This window comes from Schistocerca americana, chromosome X, assembly GCF_021461395.2.
Source record: "Schistocerca americana isolate TAMUIC-IGC-003095 chromosome X, iqSchAmer2.1, whole genome shotgun sequence".
Lineage (NCBI taxonomy): Eukaryota > Metazoa > Arthropoda > Insecta > Orthoptera > Acrididae > Schistocerca > Schistocerca americana.
Window position 1 is genome coordinate 350,383,973 of NC_060130.1, and position 23,972 is coordinate 350,407,944.

Sequence of the window (23,972 nt, forward strand, 5' to 3'; positions counted from 1 at the left end):
CTGCTATCCGCGCACGCTCTCCGGTCAGAGCCGAACCTCCATACGCCAAACTACCTACGCCGCTACTGGTAGCAATATTACTTGGATTCTAGCAACAGGGTTAATAAGACAATCGTGCTTGACACTGGTATTGTTATTGTCATTCTGACCGTCTAGGTTTGTAATACTTATTGTACAATATCTGTTCCTTCACACACATCTCATTAACCCTGTTGCGGGGACGAAAGTAATATTGGGAGCTGTAGGGTCGTAGACAGTGGGCAATATGGAAGTTTGGGTCAGTCCGGGAAGTGTGCACGGATAACCGAGTTGGCGATGGTGACCGCACGCGATAGTGGGAAATCAGGGTTCGAATCCCGGCCCAGCACAAATTTTCATGTGTCACCAGTAGGTAATATTTCCATATCGAATGCAGTTGATGTCGAAGTAAATGGCAGTTGCGAATAAATTTCGTAATATTAATACAGCTGCAGATTGACACCACTGTTGTACCTGCAGAAATTCATGGTTCAAATGTTTCAGATGGCTCTGAGCACTATGGGACTGAGGTCATCAGTCCCCTAGAACTTAGAACTACTCAAACCTAACTAACCTAAGGACATCACACACAGCCATGACCGTAGCGGTCGTGCGGTTCCAGACTGAAGCCCCTAGAACCGCTCGGCCACACCAGCCGGCGCAGAAATTCATGCAGGCTTGTCTGAAGGAAAAGACATTGTCCAATAAGAAAAACTAGCTCTTCCACCTCCAACTATTTAACGTTCCTAAACTGCGCTATATTTTCGTGGAAGTCCTTGCTTTCCCCTCTTCTCTCTTTTCTAGCGCTTATCCGTAGTACGGCACCCGCTGTTTTCACAGTTTGGAAGAGTTATTTTCATTTAAGTTTGTGGCCGGATGTTTTCCTCTCGCCACAGTTGTCACTTAACCTAAAGGGGAGAAGTCATACGCGCCAAGTCTCTGAACCGTCTAAACTTCTGCTGTGTGTGCTATTGTATTTTAGCTGTTTGTGAAGCTAATTTTCTGAGGCCGAGGTTGTGGATCTTCCCAGAATGTGCCTAATACCACACATAAGGTGGCCGCCTATCTGCTTTTCTGAAAATTCAGTAGGCGGATAACAGAGGATGCAAGAAGAGGGGACACTTCCCCTGCGTATTCAGTACAGAATCTGACTGGAGCTCCGTTAGATCCCGTGGTCTTAGCGCTATCCAGCGATTTAAGCTGAATTTCATTTATTGTTGTAATTACTATTTTTTCATCCGGGCGACGGTCGAACATACAAACGCCGGCCGCAGTGGCCATGCGGTTCTAGGCGCTTCAGTCTGGAACCGCGCGACCGCTACGGTCGTAGGTTCGCATCCTGCCTCGGGCATGGATGTGTGTGATGTCCTTAGGTTAGTTAGGTTTAATTAGTTCTAAGTTCTAGGGGACTGATGACCTCAGATGTTAAGTCCCATAGTGCTCAGAGCCATTTGAACCATTTTTGAACATACAAACTGCTGTGTGATCATCCTCGGTGAAACAATTTAAGAAGGCAAAAATAAGTTTTTTTCTTTCATCTTATCAGTTATTTCTGTTCAGCATATTTGTCTCTGTAACTCTCGATTCATTTGTTACCGGGCCAGTACGCCCTGTGTCAAACCGAATCAACTGTCCTTCTTAGTAATACCCGGAGACTCATATTGGAAACCTACTGCATAGCTGCAGCACCTCTTACGTATGATAAAGACGAGATAGCAAGAGCGCGCCAGGCGCCAGCTGGTGCCGGAGCGCACGTCAGGAGGAAGAACCCGTTTCCGCGGCGCCCTCGGTGCTCGTCTTTGTGGAAGGTGTTACGTAAGGGCGCGCCTTTACGCCAGCTGCCGCCTTCACATTGGGACGCGCTCACCATTCACCACTCACTTCGCCCTCCTCTGTTGCAGGACATGGGTTTCAAGAAGCCGGACAAGGACCCAGCGTCGGTGCGCTGGCCGCAGTACCTGGCCGCCATCATTGGTGAGTGTCTCTCCTTGCGCACGGAACAACTGCGTCCGTAATGCTACCATTTTACGACGGCAATCAAAAGGTTTTAATTATCACCTCGAAAAAATAAAGTTACGCAATTAATTTTGTCCTCTGTTTGAAAGCAAAATCTCGGCAGTTCTGGTGCAGCCCCTGGGCGACAGTACCGCAGCGCGTCGCTAGAGGAAAAAGAAATGGCGCAACGCATTGATAAAGTAGAGTATCGTGCGGTGATTAGTTTCCCACAGCACTGAAATTGCCGCATCTGCTAGTGAAAATGAATTACCGCACGATGTTCCGCGTTGTCCATAGGCTGTACCATTTTGTTTTGACGGATCTAGAGACATGCTGTGGTACTGTGGATTTCATTGGGTACCAGAACGGCTGTCATGTGCCTGCAAACATACAAAAAATTAATCTCGCAACTTTATTTTTACGAAGTGACAGTTAAAGTTTCAGGAATACGACTCGTATTTATCTATTTATTTATCCTGGCAACCTCAGGGAAATCTGTCCCTCTCTTACAGATAATCAGGCATTTTACATATTTTAGGAAACATTTATCACGACACATATTTTATAAGACGTCCTACATCAATTATGGACTTCAACACTTAGAAATAACAGTGAAATATATGTTGGCAAAAATAGTACGTACAGCTGAAAAAGCTTATATTAGTTAATGAAAAGTAGAAGAAAAAAGACAAATTAGAGACCGACGGACTTGAGAGAGAGTGGGAGAGGTAGAGAATGATAAATGTGACAAAGCACAAGTAATGAAAACAGGGTAAAGAAAGCGACGTTACAGCTTTAGAAATGAAAAGAGAAAGAAGCGAAGTGCGAGAAAATTGGAATATTTTATTTACTGTCTCAGAGAGGAGAACTGGGCACAGACTTTTCTTTTTTTTTAGGAAAAGTTGTGAGGTAGGCAGAATGAATTGATTCAGTCTCTTATTGTAAGCAAAAGGGCAGTTTCAAAATAAATGTTGTCTGTGCAGCGAAATTAGCACTACTTTGAAAGTTTCTGGCACACTGAAACTATCTGCCGAATCGGGATTCGAACCTGGAACCTTTTCCCATGCCCCCAAAATTCATTATGGTAACAGTCCTTCAGGCTGTGGCAAATAACGTCTCCGCATTATTATTTCTTTGAGGAGTGCTGTTCCCGCAAGGCACATCCAGCATATCAGATAAGCGATGTCATGTCTTGCTATTGCGATTGAATTATATGTACTTTATCGCTGAACCCAAGCACTGGGGTGCATGAGCAGTGAGATGCCGATGATGTAGGCAGAGCATATGGTAGTCAGGAAAATTGTTTGGCAGAAACATCTTAAGTTGCCGTATGAAGCACTCACATGATTAAATAGACTGATTTACAGATGTCACGCACGCAGTCATTCATGGTTCGTTCTAACCGTACAAAATTTAACATCTTGCTTCACTGTTATTGAATTAAAGGGGATCTGTGTTACCTCGTTATGCTCGTTTCCTGAAGTAGATGTGATTCTTTTCACAGAAGTACCACATAATTAATGGTTCAGCTTCAGCTGACACATAGTAGCAGATTCAGTAAAATTCCCAGAGTTAGAAAAACTCGCACAAGCACAATGGAAGTCTTACTGCTACACAAAGTGCGAAGTACGTACGTACGCCATGTCAGGCCAAAAGATACCGTACATGACTGTTCTCATTACTAAAGAACTAGGTGTCGTGGCGTATTAGCTCGCGACTCTTTTACGACACTGAATGGATCACCGAAATCGATCAACTGTGTGGCCATAGACGAGCAATGGAGTGCAGTTGTCTTTCCTTCCATGAGAGTGCCACATTTAATTCAGAATATGATGCTAGGCATAAATAGGTGTTGCATACAAAGACATGCAACTTCAAGCCAGTCTGTCAGGTCATGTGGATGCAGCACGAGACAACAAAGAGAGCCATTCTGGAACACCTTCGATTAAATTATAAGAAAGAAAACAATTGACATAACAAACAGTTAATTCTACGATTTTCGTACTCACTGTATTACTTATGTATGACACAACCCCTCACCGTCCGTCAAAAGACTCGATGTTCGGCTGGATCGGTCTCATTACCTGAAATCATAGAGAAAGTACATGAGATAAAGTAACACTAAAATAAAAATACATTACTTACAATCTCCTTTATTTTCATAAATTTTAGTCTCACAACATTCTAAAGAGTTCAGAACATTTCCTAGAAAATTAAAGGCACGGAACAGATATTAATTCATCTCATCAAATGCCGCCTATGACGCACAGAATTTGTAGATGGTCAATGTATGCCTAAGAACAGTTATCATTGTTACCATATTGTGTGATAGTGTCTAAGAAAAAATAACTATCTATATTCTTTTCTAGCTTTTAACCAGTACCAAGTCCTGTAAGAATGGTGGACACTTTTTCGTACACCCTATTTATTGTGTAGCTGTAAGTACAAGCTGTAAACAATTCTGGCCCGAACACTTTCTCGCAGAGTACATATTATTTTATTACTTACGGAGTATATTGTTTTACATGTACCCGTGATGTTCTGCTGACGAAACTCTGCTTTTACCTGTACCACTAAGCAATCTGTAAGCTCTGCTGTTAAGATTTCTTAGTTGTGTAGTTTTTGAGCTAAGCTGACAAGAATTGTTGGTTAAGGAGACAGAAGAACCGCTTCATCAGGAGACATTACTGTAAGTAATTAAATATGTGTATTCGATAAGAAAACGTCAACGCCTTTTTGTAGCTTATAAGTAGAGTGGCACTATATGTAAACAATAATGCTGCATTTAAGTAACACTAAAATCACTAGAGAAAATCGTAGTTCCTTCCCCCTCCTCCCACTTAAAAAGAGCAAAATGGTCGATCTGTAGTGCTGTACGCAGATGGTGTATATATAGAACTATGCGATCATTTGACCCCCCATAACTCGTGTCACTCATGGAAGTAAAGTGGTGTGTATGTGCTAGCCAATCTTTTGTATGGTAACAGCGTTATAAGATGCGTTGACGTGGCAGAATGACAGAAATGAGGTATCGTGTTCGGATTTGTTGGGGTATCGATGCGAAATGTCCATTTCGATCGGTTTCCGTCCAACACTGTGGACGGAAACGCAAATAATGGGCATCTGAAGTCGCGAACCACACGAAAGGCGATCGGTCACAGATGCACATTAAGCTGCACATGTTCAGAGGGCCAAAAGACACAGAAATTTTAGAGCAGCTGATTGGAGGCGTGTAGTGTGGTCCGAAGAGTTACGATCTTACCTCTTTTCAAATGACGTAAGACGGCGAGTGCACCAACAGCCTAATAATATTTCTCAACCTGCAGTGTGCAGAAGATATAGTAGTTCTGCAACGCTTTAGGGGTGTTTTATGTTCCAAGACTTGAGATCACTCGTTCAGCTTACAGTGAACCAGAGACAGGATGTTTATTTCAGCATTCTCAGTCACCAAATGTTGCCCTTTCTTCTGTCTCTTTACGATGTGTAAGTGTGTCGTGGACACTCCCGTCTTCCAATTTGACAACATATGTGTTCAGAGGGTTCGACGAACACTCAGACGTAACTAGACTGGCCCTCTAAATTATCCGATCTCAGTCTCATAGAAAATATCTGGGATAATTTCGAACAGCGATTGAAACAGTTTAATCAAAACCAAAGCAGTTTGGTAGCTCTTCAAGATCTTATTAACAATTAGAGTCTTTAGCAGGACATTTCATACATAAGTAACTTGCGGGCACCCTTCCTCGGCAAACATAAGCCCGTATCAAAGCTAGAGGCGGTATTAGCGTGACGTCTCCTAGAGGGTAGTTATTTTCTGAATGATTTTCTTAGCTGCGTATTTCAGGCCACCGAAGGTGCCTCAGAAAGCTGAGACGTAATTCGTCTGTAACAATGTAAACTGCATCTACCGAGCTGCACATAGCCATTACCTAAAAATTGATAATGTAGTATAAGTAATGGTTTATGTATCCCTGATGATGATCTGCCGTGGAATGACTTTGGTGCAGTGTGAGAATGGCGAGCGTGGGTGTGTTTTGCGCGAGTGCTGTGGCGCGCTGGCAGGCTTCCAGCGCCAGCGGCCGGAGAATCGATGTGGTGGCGACTCAGGTGGCTGGTGTTGCAGGCACCATCGGCGGCCTGTGCAGCGGCAACCACCTGGGCTGGACATCGCCCACGCTGCCCTCCATCACCAAGCCCAACGGCAACGCCACCTCACTGCTCAGCTCCGCACAGTAAGTATAACCCGCTTCTTCTCTCCGCAACATCACTTTGACTGTGCGCTACTGTCAGTGCAATCATCTGCATGTATTGTTTTGACGGCATTCACACAAGCCATCATGGTTTCTCTGGAGGAAATGAGGGGTGGTGGGTGTGGGGAGGGGGGGGGAGGTCAGCTGGTCTCCAACATTGGTAGTTAATCTATTCTCACTGCGCTAACTCGTATTATAGTATTGGGTTCAAATGGCTCTGAGCACTATGGGACTCAACTTCTGAGGTCATTAGTCCCCTAGAACTTAGAACTAGTTAAACCTAACTAACGTAAGGACATCACACACATCCATGCCCGAGGCAGGATTCGAACCTGCGACCGTAGCGGTCTCGCGGTTCCAGACTGCAGCGCCTAGAACCGCACGGCCACTTCGGCCGGCTATAGTATTGGGTTTCGTGGTTTTGTGTCTTGTAAGTGTTAGTTTTCGTTATGCTGGCCAAAGAAATATCCTATACCGTGCATAAATAAGAACATAAATTGATAAAACAGTTTCCATTAAATAGCCTTTCTTTCATACTGAAAAAGTTAACTATTGAAGGACGAAAAAAGTTATTTGGGATGTTATTTAGTACTGTTATTTAGTACTAGCAAACCTGGAAATGCTTCACGATTGCTTAATATGAATGGGAATTGGTTGTGCGTTCTCCCCCCCCCCCCCCCCCCCCCAAATCTGTCTGTCCATCTCCTCCTCTCCTTCTGTCAGTTCTTCTTCTTCTCCCCCTATCTCTCTTCACCTCCTACTCCTCCCCCTGTTCATCTCCTCCTTCCCCCTGTCTTTGTCCATTTCCTCCTTTCCCTCTCTGTTCATTTTCTCTCTGACTGGGAACTGAAGTCGCTTAAAGAAAACGGGGAAAATTGCTTAGGGTAATTGGAATATGAAGATTGAGACACCACTCCTGCTGTTGGATCTGTGAGAATAGTAGCGACGTCTCATTATTTCGCATAGTTTCGATCTGCAAACGGGTAGAGGAAGAAAACAAAACAGTACACAGTTGTGTATACAATTTTTGTTTAAAATTATATACAGTGAAAAAGAATGCTATAGAGGAGAAACAGTTTATTTAATGGCTAAAATGCCCGGCTATCGTAGTTAACTAAATGAAACCGCACATTTTCACAGCATAACACAGTATTTTCTGTATCGCAGTCAGTGTTAACAAAAAACCTGTACAGTGTTGTTTAAAAAATATGTAGCCTATGTGTGAATATTTATTAGAGTACCGCGCAAAAATTTCAAGTAAATCTGTCAGGAACTTTTCGAGATTTTTGATAAAAAAAAGGGCGTGAAGCGGGGGGGGGGGGGGGGGGGGGAGATTCCGGGCTATGGGAGCGGTGGAAAGGGCGAGGGAGTTTGACCATAATGTCCAACTCATTGGATTGTTGCAGTCTTTTCCCCCTTGAAATGCAGTGCGACACTGCACAATCAATAGACTGCGTCATTTTGCTGTGACTTCTACAGCAGCGTGTTAAGCTACTGCGACAACAAGATTTCAGTGTGTAAGAGGACTGCAGCCTTGCATAGGCAAAGAAACAAAGCAATTATGATGTAGGTTTGTTTTTCGATAGAATAATTGAAATTTTATGACTACCGCCTGTAATGTGGAACCAATTTCGACCATTTTTAGAAGGGAACTCTTACATTCTTCTATTATTTGAATCTTGAGCTTCACAAGAGTATTTATACATTCACATCGATACTCTCTCTGCAATTCACTTGACGGTGTGTGTTAGAGGGTACTTTGCATACCGCTGTCACTTCTCTCCATTCTCATTTCAATCCCGAGCGATCCGCGGCAAGATGGATCGTTGGTAAACCTCTGTGTGAGCTCGAATCTCTCTGATTTCACCTTCGCGATATTTTCGCGAGATATACGTGGGAGGAAGTAATATATTTGGTCACTCCTCCAGGAATTTACTGTCTCGGAATTTCAGCAGAAGACCATGCCACGGTGGACAACGCCGTTCTTGTAGCGTGTGCTTCCCAGCTTACAAAATGAAGCTGTGGCGAACGCACTGCATTTCTTTAAATCTTCCCCAGTTCCTCTATCAATCCTATCTACTAAGGATTCCAGACTAAGAAGCAGTATTCCAAGTATCGATCGCAAGAAGGTTTTGTAATCGACCTTCTTCGCCGGTGGACTACATAGTCTGAAGATTCTTCCAGTGAATCTCCATTTGGAAACTGCGTTACCCGCGATTAGTTTTACGTCGTCGTTCCATTTTAAGTCTGCACGCACACTCCCAGAATTTTAAAGGATGTGACTGGTTCCAGTGAATGTTCTGCAATCGTGTAATCGTACAAGAATGAGCCTTTGTGTCTACCTATTAGGAGTACGCCCAGAATTGCTAACTAAATAGAACCACCAGAAACGAAGAACTGGCACCTCTAGCTGAGTGGATAGTCAAGTAGTGATACAGGAAAGCCACGAAGGGGGCCGCGTACGGCCAGTAAGGTCTGGTTTTCTGGTGGGAAGAAGTATGTCTTGAACACGCTGTTGCTGTGGCTGACCAAAGTTTTCGCGCCAAAAACCACACACACACACACACACACACACACACACACACACACACACACACACACACACAGAGAGAGAGAGAGAGAGAGAGAGAGAGAGAGAGAGAGAGAGTGAGTGATTTGTTGTGTGTGCAGCGCGCAGACGGCGGAGCACGGGCAGCAGCTGGTGACAACGGCGGAGGCGGCGTGGATCGCGTCGATGCTGCCCCTCGGGGCGACGCTGGGATCGCTGCTGGTGGCGCTCTTCCTCGTGGAGTCTCTGGGACGGAAGGGCTGCATCCTCGCCATGGGCGTCCTCTTCACCGTCAGCTGGCTGCTCATCGGCCTCGCTCAGCTCACCAAATACCCAGTAAGTACACCACTTGCCTAACGGACGGGAGTAATCCTTGATCTAGGGGTAGCGTCTTCGACTAGTAATCAAAACGTCCTGCGTCCTGGTTTCGTACTCAGCCAGCCAGCCAGCCCAGCACTGTAGCTGAGCATGTTCGGTCAGGGACCTGCCCCTCCCCCCCCCCCCCCCCCCCCCCTTCATATAGAAAAAAAGTTGAGTGAAATTCTTATCTATAGAATAGGAAAGATGTTGTGCGACACCTGCAGAGAACCACTGATAACATAAAGACGGACCAGATCGAAGTTAAAAGGGCAAAAGGAAAAAAAGTGGTAAAGCGTGTGCTTTTAAACCGAGAGGTCGCGGAATCGGATCCCCGTGGGACCACGGAAATTTTCATTCTGTCTTTAATCTACCCTTCATCTGTCAACGATATGAAAGGCCGCGAGGAACGATACGTGTGTTTCGAATTGCACGTTAAACTGAAAGTCCACTTTTGCTTTGTGAATTACTGGGGTGGTTCTAGGCTCTACAGTCTGGAATTGCGCGACCGCTACGGTCGCAGGTTCTAATCCTGCCTCGGGCATTGATGTGTATGATGTCCTTAGGTTAGTTAGGTTTAAGTAGTTCTAAGTCTAGGGGACTGATGACTTCAGAAGTTAAGCCCCATAGTACTCAGAGCCAATTACTGGGGTATACTGCACCCGACCACTGATCCACACTAAATTATTATTAGCTACACGAACTGTCATCTTGGGCTCGTGATACAAAGACCAACCTGTTTTCGAAACGTCATTAATCACCGACATGCAGATGTTGACTTACTTTTAATGAAAAAATAATTCTTACAATAAAGTAAAAACAGCACTGTGCATTGTTGTTAATCCTATTTATTAAAAACAAATGGCGGCGTTACCGTCGTCAGACGTCTGATGACGATTAAAATTGCATATAATATACATGTGATGTTGGCTGATTAACGTTGGGGCGATAAGTCTTCGGGGTGGTGGGGCCTTACAAGAATGGCTCTGAGCACTATGCGACTTAACTTCTGAGGTCATCAGCCGCCTAGAACTTAGAATTAATTAAACCTAACTAACCTAAGGACATCACACACATCCATGCCCGAGGCAGGATTCGAACCTGTGACCGTAGCGGTCGCTCGGCTCCAGACTGTAGCGCCTAGAACCGCACGGCCACTCCGAGGGGCCTTACAGCAAGAAACGATGTGACAAAATATCTGAGAAAATGCGGTCTTCACATACAGACACACAGTCAGATAACATACGACAAAAAAGTATTTTTTCGTGACACATATTTATAAATTAACGATTTTCGGTTTTTTCCTTTACTTCTACACTGGAACCTTGCTGCTCGCCAAATCTCTACGTTGTAGATCAACGGTAAGTACCTTGTAGGTTCTGATGTGTGAGTTTGCGAATGACAAAATATGTGACATAGATAACCGTAGCTTTTGATTGCCTTGACTTAGAAGCTTCCATTAATTACACTGCCAAGAGTCCGTAGCATGTGACGCAAACTTGATACGTCTATTTTTTCCTGAGAAAAAAGTTTTTTTAACATTCGGACCGAGAGACTGACAACAAGCTGATCTAATAAGGGTTCCTTTTTTACCGATAGAGGTAGTGAACCCTATAAAAGAATATTTTATTATAATTGGACCTAAGAATGATAAAAACAATGTAAACGACTTCCTAAGATAAGAAATGCATTATTTTGTGTTAGTTACATTGAAGTTCCTGTGTCATTTTATAGCACTGCTGACTGCTTTCCAAGAAGTGCATGCTTCGCCGAATGGCAGGCAAGATATGACACATTTCTGAACTTTTAAGACATATAGTGCAGAGCAAAACAAACACACACACACACACACACACACACACACACACACAATTCGCTATAAGCTCCGTCTCGCCATTTATTTGTTACCAACTTTTATTGCTGTTGCGTAATGCCCTATTTCCCGAGCTAAAAGGAACATACTTTTGCCAAGAATAGTCCTTTGAAAAGCACTGTTGTATAGTAGTAGGTAACGTTTATTCTGCTAGTATCTGCAAAACTCCATATAAATCTCTCCGTCCCTGGTGACTGAAATATGCGCCGGACATTCACCCGATCTGTCGCTCTCGGTAATAAACGGATGAAGGAACAAGCATTTTTCGTGCCTGCAGGCGATCATGATGTACGTCGGCCGGTTCGTGGGCGGGCTGGCGGCTGGCGGGCTGACGATCGTGGTGCCCATCTACAGCGAGGAGGTGACGGTGAAGGAGGTGCGCGGGCGCGTGGGCGTGTTCTTCGACCTGAGCGTGAACGCGGGCATCGTGCTGTCGTACGTGGCGGGCGGGCTGGCGCCGCAGCCGCACCCCTGGCTGGCTTGGATGTGCGCCGCCCTGCCCCTGCTGCACGTGGCGCTGCTCTGCCGCATGCCCGAGTCGCCGGTCTTCCTGCTGCGCCGCGGCCGAGACGAAGCTGCGCTCAGCTCCCTGCGCTGGCTGCGATACGGTCAGTTCCTCTACAGCCTACCTCTTCGTCACTCGCGGGCACCTTACGGACTAGCCGTTTGCATTTTCTTCATACTTACAAAAGTGGAAGCTCAGTGCCCGGACATCAACTTTCTACAGCAGTAGGATTAGAAGATTTCTGAGCACTATTAAGTACAAAACATTTCGATGTACACTGAAGCGCCAAAGAAACTGGTTTAGGCATGCGTATCCAAATACAGAAATATTTAAACAGGCAGAATACGGCTCTGCGGTCGGCAACGGCTATATAACACAAGTGTCTGGGGCAGTTGTTAGATCGGTTACTGCTGGTACAATGGCAGGTTATCAAGATTTAAGTCACTTTAAAGGTGGTGTTATAGTCGGCGCAAGAGAGATAGGACACACAACTTCTCAGAGGTAGCGATGAAATGGGAATTTTCCCGTACGACAATTTCACGAGTGTACCGTGAATATCAGGAATCCGGCAAAACGTCAAATCTCAGACATCGCTGCGTCCGGAAAAAGATCCTGCAAGAACGGGACCAACGACGACTGAAGAGAATCAGTTCAACGTAACAGATGTGCATCTCTTCCGCAAATTGCTGCAGATTTCAGTGCTGGGCCATCAGCAAGTGTCAGCATGCGAACAACTCAACGAAACACCATCGATCTGCCTCGTGATGACTGGGTTCTAGGCGCTCAGTCCGGAACTGCGCCACTGCTACGGTCGCAGGTTCGAATCCTGCCTCGGGCATGGATGTGTGTGATGTCCTTAGGTTAGTTAGGTTTAAGTAGTTCTAAGTTCTAGGGGACTGATGACCATAGATGTTAAGTCCCATAGTGCTCAGAGCCATATTTGAACACCATCGATATGGCCTTTCGGAGCCGAAAGCCCACTCGTGTACCCTTGCTGACTGCACGACACAAAGCTTTACACTCCGCCTTGGTCCGTCAACACCGACATTGGACTATTCACGAGTGAAACATGGTGAGGTAGCTGGGGGAGGTACGAGGCCTGACATACAAGTTTCCATAAAGAATTTGCTAGAAGCGGATAAATAGTCGGTAGCGGAATGCTGGTTACAGTCGAAACGTCGATGGTTGAATCTCGCTAGTAGCAAGTTTCTTTAAGTTCTACTTCAGTTCTACATTTGTTAACAAATGTAAATGTTAATCAACAAATAATTAATCACATATTTTCATTAAAATGGCATTTTTTTAAATTTTAGTTAGTAATCTTATGAAAGCTCCAGTACTCGAAATAAATAAAAATTTTATACGATACTTTGAAACATCGAAAAAGAAATACTTCTTCATTTTTAGAAATTGGAAACTGTTATTGATCTATACTATTTTTCATTTAACAATAAGACATTCAGCACGTCTGTACGAAATTATAATTTATTTTCACACGGCCTGTAACTAAAAATAGTATTATTTTTATTAAAGTATTACGATTCAACCAATAATTTTCATTTAAAAATAAGTATAGAAAATAAGTAAAGCTTTTTTAAAAAGTTACAAGTGAGATCCAGACTGATAACTTTACGATTTCTGGATTTCTATGCTACGCTCTCAGCCACTAGCGACCAAGTTAATTTGTTCTAAATCTTTGTACTGAACAGAGCTCAGAAATCTTCTAATCTTAAAAGTCAGTTACGTCCAACCACTGATATTCGAATGCTGTAAGTATGAAGGAAATGGAACAGGGCGATTACGGTCTCCTTGTCGGTGCAGTAGTTACAACCACAGTCTTCAACTATTCGTTGGATGTATTCCAATCTGTGTGTTTATGGAAAGCTATACGATAATGTAAACAAGAGTTAACAGAACCGAACATTCTAAGGAATACGGCAATAACCACAGTAGGCACAAAATATTTTTAGGCCTAATTTTCGTTCCCATAACTATTACGTAAAACAAGCTTATATTTTGCAGACGTCAATAAAGGTATTTGATAACAATGGCACAAAGGTGCCAAAATAGTTTGTTTTCATAAAAGGTGAATCTGAATTACTATAATAATTACTACTGTACGGATAAATGCAGCGAACATGTAAATAATTTGTTCGAGTCAATTTTGGAGCTCTCATTTTGTAAGCTAACCATCCCGCAGAAATGAAATAAATCTAAAAACTATCCAATATCTCTGTCTTTATGGAAGTTTACAGTTCTGTATTACAATTAGAGATCTGAAATGTAATGTGATCATCAAAACGCAGTTTATATTAAACTATGCGTATTTGTACCATTTATGGTGTTGTATTCACCATTCATTTGCTTCTACTTCTACCTCCAATTACACGGTTTCTCATGTCTACATGATGTTAATCACTTGTTTTCAGACAGTTCACTTCCACGCCTTGTATTTTACCTCAAGTTCAATTTTGTGGGTAACCAGCTTTCACTTCCATAAAGTAATACGAGACCAGCTAGTGTTTTATAATGTTTCATCCTCAATCTTATACTATAGAGTAAAAAATGTTATACATCAAAGAACTAGCCTTTTGAAAATTATAGTTTCAGACTGTTTATAAAGGTGGATCTCTGAGGGCCAGACGAACCTCTCCCAGTCTTAAGTAAATCTGTGGCTTTTATTTTGTACCATACTTTGCGTGTCTGAATGGTTGAAATGGCTCTGAGCACTATGCGACTTAACTTCTGAGGTCATCAGTCGCCTAGAACTTAGAACTAATTAAACCTAACTAACCGAAGGACATCACACACATCCATGCCCGAGGCAGGATTCGAACCTGCGACCGCAGCGGTCACGCGGTTCCAGACTGAAGCGCCTTTAACCGCACGGCCACATCGGCCGGCTTGCGTGTCTGATTTTGAGCATTTATTGAAAGGGTCTCATACTTATTTCGTCATATCCATAGCAAAAGCTGTAAGTCGCTCGACATGAATATCATAAAACTGAATGGCGTCACCGTTTCGAATGAAAAAAAAAAAAAAGATTCCCTTAGCACACTGAAAACTAGTGGCAGAGTAGAGATTATCATGATTCTTATCTTATTCAATAGTCTTCCCGCTGTTCAGTCGAATCTGATGGGCTACTTTACCGGGAGAAATACAAGAAGCTCCCACTTTGATGGCGTTTTGCTTAATTTCTTTGATATTCGCCAGGTCTTTTGAATGTTTTAAATCAAATAAAGGACATAAATGCTGTCTGTGAAGATCTTCTTACTTTCTAAAACAGCAGGATAAGGTTAGAGTCTGTCTGAACTGTCCTGTTTCCTTCTCCCGCCCCCTGCTCTCTTTCCAGAAATGGATTAAGGTGAAATGTGAGTTCGTCCAAGAGTACTATGAATTACTTCCCCTTTGATTTTTCGGTGTTGCATCATTTTTGAAACAGGAATTTCGGGAGACGTGTAGCTTCAGATACCGAGCATGTATTTGAACTGTGCTGCATCATACGTTTCATATCCTCAGTGTTCTTCATGCACAACTCTACAATCGATCCACTGATTAAACTTAAGTGAGCGTTGTAACTAAAATGTTATGATCTACCTGAAAAACTTTGGAATCACACAGAGCACGATTCAGTTCATTTAATTACAGCCTGGCTGGTTCTGTCTTCATTCTGAATGTACTAGATCTGTTGCAGGAAATTCGTGTCACTAATATGGTCTCATGCGCTTGCACCACAGGTCACAAGGAAGGCGACTACGATGTATCAGAAGAGTTCGACAGTTTGAAGGCCGCCATCTGTGCTGAGAAGAAAGAAATTGAACAGCCGCCAATCTACACGATCACAACGCAGACGTCGGTGCTGGATTGCGAGCTTACAGAAGACCTTAAGAAGCGCGTCAGATGGATCTCTGCCGGCATCATCCTGGGACTGATGTTCTTCAGGCCTCTCAGCGGCATCAACACTGTCACTTTCTACAGTGCTCCCATTTTCCAGGTGAGTGGCAGATAGCGAGATAGGAAGTACGCTCATGTGATTCTCTTGTGAGATCACTCACCGCAAATAGCAGGCTACCATTTTCAAGCATTAATCCGGGATGCAACAGTGATCTGGAATAGGGCTGTCGCACATCGTATATATTCATCACTGAATAGCGAATAGTCCACGAGACTTTAAGAACCGTTTCGTTACTGCCTGAAATGTTTCCTTACTCGCATACTTCTCCGCACCCATTTAATGATTGACTCAGGTCGAGTCGGAAGTTTTCATATTCCTCCAGCTCTCTATCATCAGCGGACTCAAGAATAACGGAAATATTCAGTTACTCGCCTGTCTTCTTCCCCGCGCGCTTCGTGTCTAGTTGGTAGTTTCCGTATTCCTACGATTTCTTATTCTCAGCTCAGCAAGTCGTTTGTGACACGGAGTAACGAACACATTTTGTTAGTCACCATATTTTCTTTCCACAATTTATGCCTACAACAGGGAGACTTGGTAGTATTCGTAGACCTCCACTTCCTGACTCCCAAATACGTTTTGTGCGTGCAGTAGATGGTGTGGGTGACTTTTGCGGGAACTGTACTATGTGGTTTTGCAGACTGGTCACATCCCAAGTAATCAGTTTTCTTCATGTTTATGATGACGTCATTATAGGTTAAACGATTCTTATAGCTTAGAGACCAATTTTCGAGATACAGGCGGGTTCGTTCAGCAAGAAACAGCTGATTAGCACATAAATCGTCCAAAGATGGGATAGCTGAGTATCTGCTGTCCCCGTGTTGACACAGAACATTGACGGGAGGAATGAGACCGCGGAACTTAGACGCACAACCACAATAGTACAAAATCAGGTGAAATTCCATCTGGGAAACGAATAGCACGTCTGGCTACATCTGACTTCTTGTTCTTGTTATGTCTTCAGTCTGAGGACTGGTATGATGCAGCTCTCCACCTTACACTATCCTGTGCAAGTCTCTTCATCTCTGAATTTCTACTGCAGCCTAAATTTATTTTAACCTGCTTAGTGTATTCATTACTTGGACTCTCTCTACAATTTTTGCCACCCACACTTCCCTCCATAACCAAATAGAAGACTCCTCGATGCCTTGGGCTGTGTCCTAACACCATACCCCTTCTTTTAGTCAAGTTGTGACAAATTTTCCCCAATTAGATTCAGCGCCTTCTCACTAGTTACTAGAACTACGCATCTAATCATGAGAATTTTTCTATAGCAGCCAATTTTAAATGTCTATTCTGTTCTTGTCTGAACAGCTTATCGTCCACGTTTTTCACTTCAGTACAAGGCTACACTCTAGACAAACATCTTTAGGAAAGACTTCCCAATATTCAAAATTTAACTCAGATTTACATTAGATGCTGACAAATTCCTCTTCTTCAGAAGCACTATTCTTGATATTGCTGGTCTGCATTTTATATCACCTCTACTTCTGACATCATCAGTTGGTTTACTGCCCAAATAACAAAACTGATCTGCTATTTTTAGCGTTTCATTCCCCCAAATAATTCCTTGAACATCACCTGATTTAATGCCACTACGTTCTTTTTTTCTCCGTTACCCTTGTTTTATTTTTGCTGGTGTTCATCTTATAATGTCTGTTCAGGACACTATCCATTTCTTCTCCATGAGCTTTAAATATGTTTCTAAATTTTTCCTTTGTTTGCTTCACAGCTTGCTCAATGTACGCTCTGAATAACATCGCTGATATGCTATAACCCTATCTCACTACCTTCTCAACTACGGCTTTCTTCTCATGCCCTTCGACTCTCATAACTGACGTTTGTAATCTGTACAAGTTCTAAATAATATTTCGCGCTCTGTATTTTAGCCCTGCAACCTTTAAAATTTCGAAAAGTGTAGTTCCAGTCAACATTATCAAAAGCTTTCTCTAAATCTATGAATGATATAAACGTAGGCTTGCCTTTCTTCAACCTATGTACTAGGGGATAAGTCCTCGAGTCAGTATTGCCTCGCGTGTTCCTGCATTTCTCCTTAACACAATCCAATCTTCCCCGAGGTCGACGTCTACGAATTTTTCCATTCTTTTGTAAATAAATCGTGTCGATATTTTGAAACCATGGCTTATTAAACTGATGTTTCGGTAGTATTCCCATCTGTCAGCATCTGCATTCATTGGCATATGAATGATGACATTCTTCTTGAATTCTTCAGGGTACTTCCCCTTCCCCCTATATCTTGCACACAAGGTGGAATAGTTTTATCTTAGTGTTTTCCAGATTAACTCATGAGCGACCCGGTTAAAAGCTTACTCGAGGTTCAGAAATACAGAGTGTAAGTTTTTTTGTTAATCGGCAGGCGGTCTGCATAAATCGTATATGATGTGATGAGCCTCTTTGTAATGAACCCCATTGTGCACAATTTGTGACTGAGACCAAATGGCTGTTATATCTGTGACGTCCTACGATCTTTCCGTGGTTATGACTGCAATATAATCCTATTACTTATATTTTATTACGTATTGCCGCCGTAGTTACGCACCATGGATTAACACTTTTTGATAGGTGGTGATGATCAGTACGAACGAAACTGGTCGTAAATAACATTTTTGGTCTATCAGCAGCTTTTCTCCGCGAATAAGAAGTTCCTGAAATATTTGCCAACTATGGGGCCCGTCAGTTCAAAATATCTTGCATGGCTCTAAAACTGATTCAGAGGAACGCGACATCTTGAAGGTGCCGGTAACGAGCTGTTACATCGGAAGGTAAGGAAAGTGATTTGCGTTTAACGTCCCGTCGCTGAAGTAATCAGAGACGAAGCACAGCCGGACGGAGTGGCCATGCGGTCCTAGGCGCTACAGTCTGGAACCGCGTGACCGCTACGGTCGCAGGTTCGAAACCTGCCTCGGGCATGAATGTGTGTGCTGTACTTAGGTTAGTTAGGTTTAAGTAGTTCTAAGTTCTAGGGGACTGATGACCACAGCAGTTAAGTCCCATAGTGCTCAGAGCCATTTGAACCATTTGAACGAAGCACAAGAATGACCTCAGATGTTAAGTGCCATAGTGCTCAGAGCCATTTGAACCATTTGAACGAAGCACAAGAATGGTTCAAATGGCTCTGAGCACTATGGCACTTAACATCTGAGGTCATCAGTCCCCTAGACTTAGAACTACTTAAACCTAACTAACCCAAGGACATCACACACATCCATGCCCGAGGCAGGATCGAACCTGCGACCCTAGCAGCAGCGCGGTTCCCGACTGAGGCACCTAGAACCGCTCGGTCACAGCGGCCGGCGAAACACAAGAATGGAATGAGGAATAATGGACAAATAAATCGGCCGAGTCCTTTTCAAAAGAGACATAGTGTGATTAGCTTTCATCGATGTAGGGAGACCACTTGAAACCTCGGTCTGGGTCCCCATACGAGGATCTGATCCCAGCAGATGTTCGGCGCTTGATGCAGGGGTTCATCATTGACTCTAAACACAAACAACTTATTGCCCATAAATAGGCTGATAAAATCCGCTGTTGTATGTATCGTTGCCGAAGTCACTGGAAACAGTCACATCCGTGTAATATCTGAGAGTACGATGTGTATTGACTTGAAGCGAAAAGACAGTATAAAATTAACTTCGGGAAACGCAGATACCAGACAGAGGGTCACTGGAAGAATTATGAGGAAGTATAGCCCACCTACGAAGGAGGTAGCTTACAAAACCCTTCTTCGACCAGTAATTGAATTCTGCTCTTCAGTTTGGGAGTTATAGAAGAATCAGAGAAGATCCAAAGAAAGGCAACTCGTTTCGTTACAGCGTCATTTAGCAAGAGCGAAAGCGTCATGGAGATGCTCAGCCAACTCCAGTGGCAGATGCTGCAGGAGAGACGGTCTGTACCAGACTGTAGTTACTCTTAAAGTTCCGAGAGCGCACGTTTCTAGAATTATCTACCAATATATTGTTTCCTCTTGCGTATATGTTGAGAAAAAGTCATTAAGGCAAGATCAGACAGATTCGAACAATTCGTCATTCCCGCGTACCATTCACGACTGAAACGGGAAAGGGTGGAAGTTAGGTGGTACAAAAAGAACCCTCCGTCACACACCATGGGGTAGCTTGCGGAGAATATATGTAGGTCTAGATTTAAATGCTGAGTGCGAGTCCAGCCATATGAGGGCGCACTGGGTGCAACACAAACTTGGTTTTGGTATCACAACTGGCAGCTGGCAGCCACCCGCTGCTCAGATCGCCGCCGGCTGTAATTCAGTGTGTGTGTGTGTGTGTGTGTGTGTGTGTGTGCGGACCAATAACCGCTGCTATGCCACACACTCCTGGCCGTCGACGCACGCCCACCCTACATTCAGCAGCGTGCGCCGGTCTTCTCTATGGACCGTCTCCACCCCGCTAATGAATTTCCCGGACAACATCCGGTTTCAGGAAGTTAGGACACGACATTTCCATCACGCAGCTCCGAGCAAGTTCCTAGAATACACACGTTTTGCATATGTAGTCCTCTGCAGCGTGAGTGAATTTCGGAAACATTACTGTGATTTGGAAATCGGCAAAAGCTGGTCAAATGTTATTAATTCACAAATATGCCAGACCAATGTCGGGGACACACCATTCTTCAGCGGTAAATTGCACGCAGCACACAAACACAAAATTTTTGCAAATTTTGGTTTACACATAAGTACTTAACATCGCCAACAATTTCTTTTATGTCACAATGTGTGTTACCCACAAATTTTATAACCTTTTATATTTAATGGCGTGTTTCAGTATGTTGCACTATCTCGAATTGCACTTGTTATTCGTTGGTAAATGTCTTACGACACGTATTGACCGCACGCTCTACAGTTTCTCCTGGTCTGTGTCTTTCTTAATCTGCTGGTAAGTTCGTCCTTTATAACGACAGCTTAGAATTTCAAGCATATTTATTTTTCTCCCTCCTTCCTCACAATCTTTCCTTCCATGACGCTTCCCTGCAGACAGTTTCTTCGAAATTCAAGCCCCAGCCACGATGTTTTCCTCATTCCAATCATTACGACAAGTATTCTTCCCTCTGATATTCTTAGAGATATATTTTCATTTGTAAATCTGTCAGTCCATTTAAATTTAAGCATTTTCCTCGACAACCACATTCGAAAAGTACTTTTCCTGCGTCTGTTAGATTGCCCATGATTACATATAATATTCGTACTATAAAACACTTGACGAATCTAAGTTCTATCGGAACTAACTTTTGGCCATTTGTGTGGCCATAGTGTCCGTAGTGGCTTTACAATTCATGAGCGTATTTTTGATCCGTCGTTGCAACTATATATGTGATTTTTCACCAGACCTATTTCGCTTTATTGAGGTAAAGCATCATCAGTGGTCTGTAATTAAGTTATTTACATTTCGATTAGCTTGTGAGACCCAAAAACAGTTCATTAAGAAAAGGTTGATTTGTACTTACGGAGATTTTTCGGCTGATTTCTCGCTTACATCGGGAAACGCCGTCTGCCAGCACATCGCTGTTTTTCTTTGTTATTCTAACACAGAATTATCAGTGTCTAACACAGAAAAACAACGATGTGCTAGCAGACGTTATCTCCCGATGTAAGCGAGAAATCAGTCGAAGAATCACCGTAAGTACAAATCATCCTATTCTTAACGAACTGTTTTTCGAGCTAAAAAGCTAGTCAAAACGTAAATAACTAAATTACAGACCACTGATGATGCTTTATCTCAATAACGCGAAACGTGCTGGTGAAAAAAAATCACCCATTTTTATAGTTGCAACGACGGATCAAAAATATCCTCATGAATCATAAATTTTCGCCTTTTCAAAAGCTCACATTTATTCTGTTACGTATTTCCTCTACATAGGTTATATTTACTATGACTAAACTCAATAACTACCTAAATGATTTTGCTCGTTCCGTAGTCTTTCCTTCCAACGATACTTGGACGGAAGCTTCAAATTTAATGGTTCTCGTAACTTTTGCCTTTCCTAAATTTATTGGCACCTGTGATAGTTCTGCTCATACCCACTAAGATGGTGCGGAACTATTATTAGGGGCACTGAAAAATGTCACTTTTCCTCACACAGTGTTGTGTGGGTAGTAAAATGTTGAAAGCGTAACAATTTGATTGTGATGTATCTCGATAATGCCCAAGGGGGAAAATAGGCTTATTGCTAAATAATGAAATACAGTGTTTATTTAATTATAAAAGACGGACCTACGTGGGAAAATGACTTCCTTTACATAATTAATCGATAACCATGAAATAGTCTCACGAAGAAGATCTTACGGCAGGTTTTTCGCTGATTTCCTTCTTGACAAGAAGATTTGATGGTCAGTGCTCGGATATCAGGTTTCAAAAGCAGTACAACGCATGTCTAAAAAATCTTGAGAGAAGCGCCTTTGAAGATTACCGACCGCTCTTACTATGAAATAATTCTACAATACAAAAAATGTCTCCGGGACCTGAGTACTGAGTGTGCAAGTATTGTAATCTTGAAGTTCTTGGCTCATGTCTTGCTCATCCCAAATTTTTTCTTTTTTACTTTTATTCGAATTTTATATTTTTGATATGATTGAAATGTTAATTAACAGATATTTAATCATAGCTTTTAGCAAAAATTACATTTTTTATTTTAACTTACAAACTGCTTGAAATTCCCAGTAGCCGCAAAGTATCAAAATATGATACAAAAATGCCAAGTATCAAATAGAAAATCAAATTTTTTCTAGAAATTCGCTCAAGGCATTTCGCATTTTTGTATCAAATATTAATTTAATATCTTGCGATTAGCAATTAAAAATAAATAGAAAGTTTTTTCATTTCACAGTATTTAGTATATGTTATGTAACATTTCCATTTCATAATAAATATAGAATTGAAACAAAAGGTAAAAAGTATTGATAATTTTGAGCTCTGTAACTGATTGATACTGATATCAATGGTTGATGATACCACCACACCTTTACTAATACACATTTATTGTGTCACTACCGGTTTATTTTATGAGATCTTTATCGGGTTGTCGAATCGTACCAGTATCACGCTTGAAGAAGTTTAATTGTCTTATGTAATTTTAGATGCAAAGTGTGCGTTGAATGCCATGTCACATGCACGTCGGCAGAACGTTTATATGATCGTGATTGTCAGATTCTGCTTATAACCTCACATAAGACAACTGGACCTCTCAAAACATACTGGCACTACTCGGGCAACCTGTTGACGTTCTAACGAACGAAACCGGTTGTGACACAATAACGACACGTCGGTACAGCTGTGGTGGTTCGCATTTATCAGTGATATTGAAACAAAAACACATTGTTACTAGCGAGAATCAAACCATCTACTATGCATGTACAAAACTTTTACGATGAACACTCAGTTGCTGACAGTTCTGTTAAATTGCTGGAAACTTTTTGTACTTCACACGCTGATACGCTACAATGGGCTTTCTTGAAGATTTTGTGCTCGTAAAATGAGACTAATAAAATATCGACCAAATGAAGAAAATGTAACATTGAACTCAAAACACTAAGAAACACTATACGATAAAGGTAAATGTATTTCTAAAGGTGTTTTGGCTTCTGTAAAGCCTGACTATAAATAAATGAAAATATTCTCTGTTGGGCAGTGCACGTTAATATGTAGAGGACTATTGCCTCAATTAATCAAATTTCGCGATAAATCGAACTATATGTCCGGTCTTTTGGAAAAACCATGGTAAATCGAAGAAATCCTGTGGATTTTTTACACTAAATGATATACCTCCAAGATAGGGTAACCTCCGTCGACAAGCCCAGGCGTGCCCATCGGTAGTGACCGACCGCCGTCTCATCCTCTGCTAATGGCATCGTTCGATACGATATGGTGAGATGTGGCGTTAAGCACACCGCTCACTGGGCCGTTCTTGATTTTGGAGGAAATTAGACATTCGATGATTTGGTACACTTTAATATTTACTTGGAAAAGCAGAAGTGGGAGCAAGGCCGATTCTACATTACTGGCCATTAAAATTGCTACACCACGAAAATGACGTGCTACAGACGCGAAATTTAACCGACAGGAAGAAGATGCTGTGATATGCAAATGATTAGCTTTCAGAGCATTCACACAAGGTTGGCACCGGTGGCGACACCTAAACTTGCTGACATGAGGAAACTTTCCAACCGATTTCTAATACACAAACAGCAGTTGACCGGCGTTGCCTGGTGAAACGTTGTTGTGATGCCTCGTCTAAGGAGGAGCAATGCGTATCATCGCGTTTCCGACTTTGATAAAGGTCGGATTGTAGCCTAACGCGATTGCGGTTTATCGTATCGCGACATTACTGCTCGCGTTGGTCGACTGTTGACTGTTAGCAGAATATGGAATCGGTGGGTTCAGGAGGGAAATACGGAACGTCGTGCTGGTTCCCAATGGCCTCGTATCACTAGCAGTCGAGATGACAGG

The 23,972-nt window shown here is 42.7% G+C and overlaps 1 protein-coding gene across 1 annotated transcript in view; it reads left to right on the top strand.

The window, feature by feature from the left end:
- LOC124555462 (facilitated trehalose transporter Tret1-like) overlaps positions 1-23,972 on the top strand; it is a 292,707-nt gene that overhangs the window by 266,191 nt on the left and 2,544 nt on the right. Inside the window, exons 3-7 of the mRNA XM_047129385.1 lie at positions 1,920-1,992; positions 6,137-6,245; positions 8,934-9,147; positions 11,319-11,649; positions 15,284-15,540. Coding sequence (XP_046985341.1) covers positions 1,920-1,992; positions 6,137-6,245; positions 8,934-9,147; positions 11,319-11,649; positions 15,284-15,540 — 984 coding nt within the window. The remainder of the gene's footprint in view (positions 1-1,919; positions 1,993-6,136; positions 6,246-8,933; positions 9,148-11,318; positions 11,650-15,283; positions 15,541-23,972) is intronic.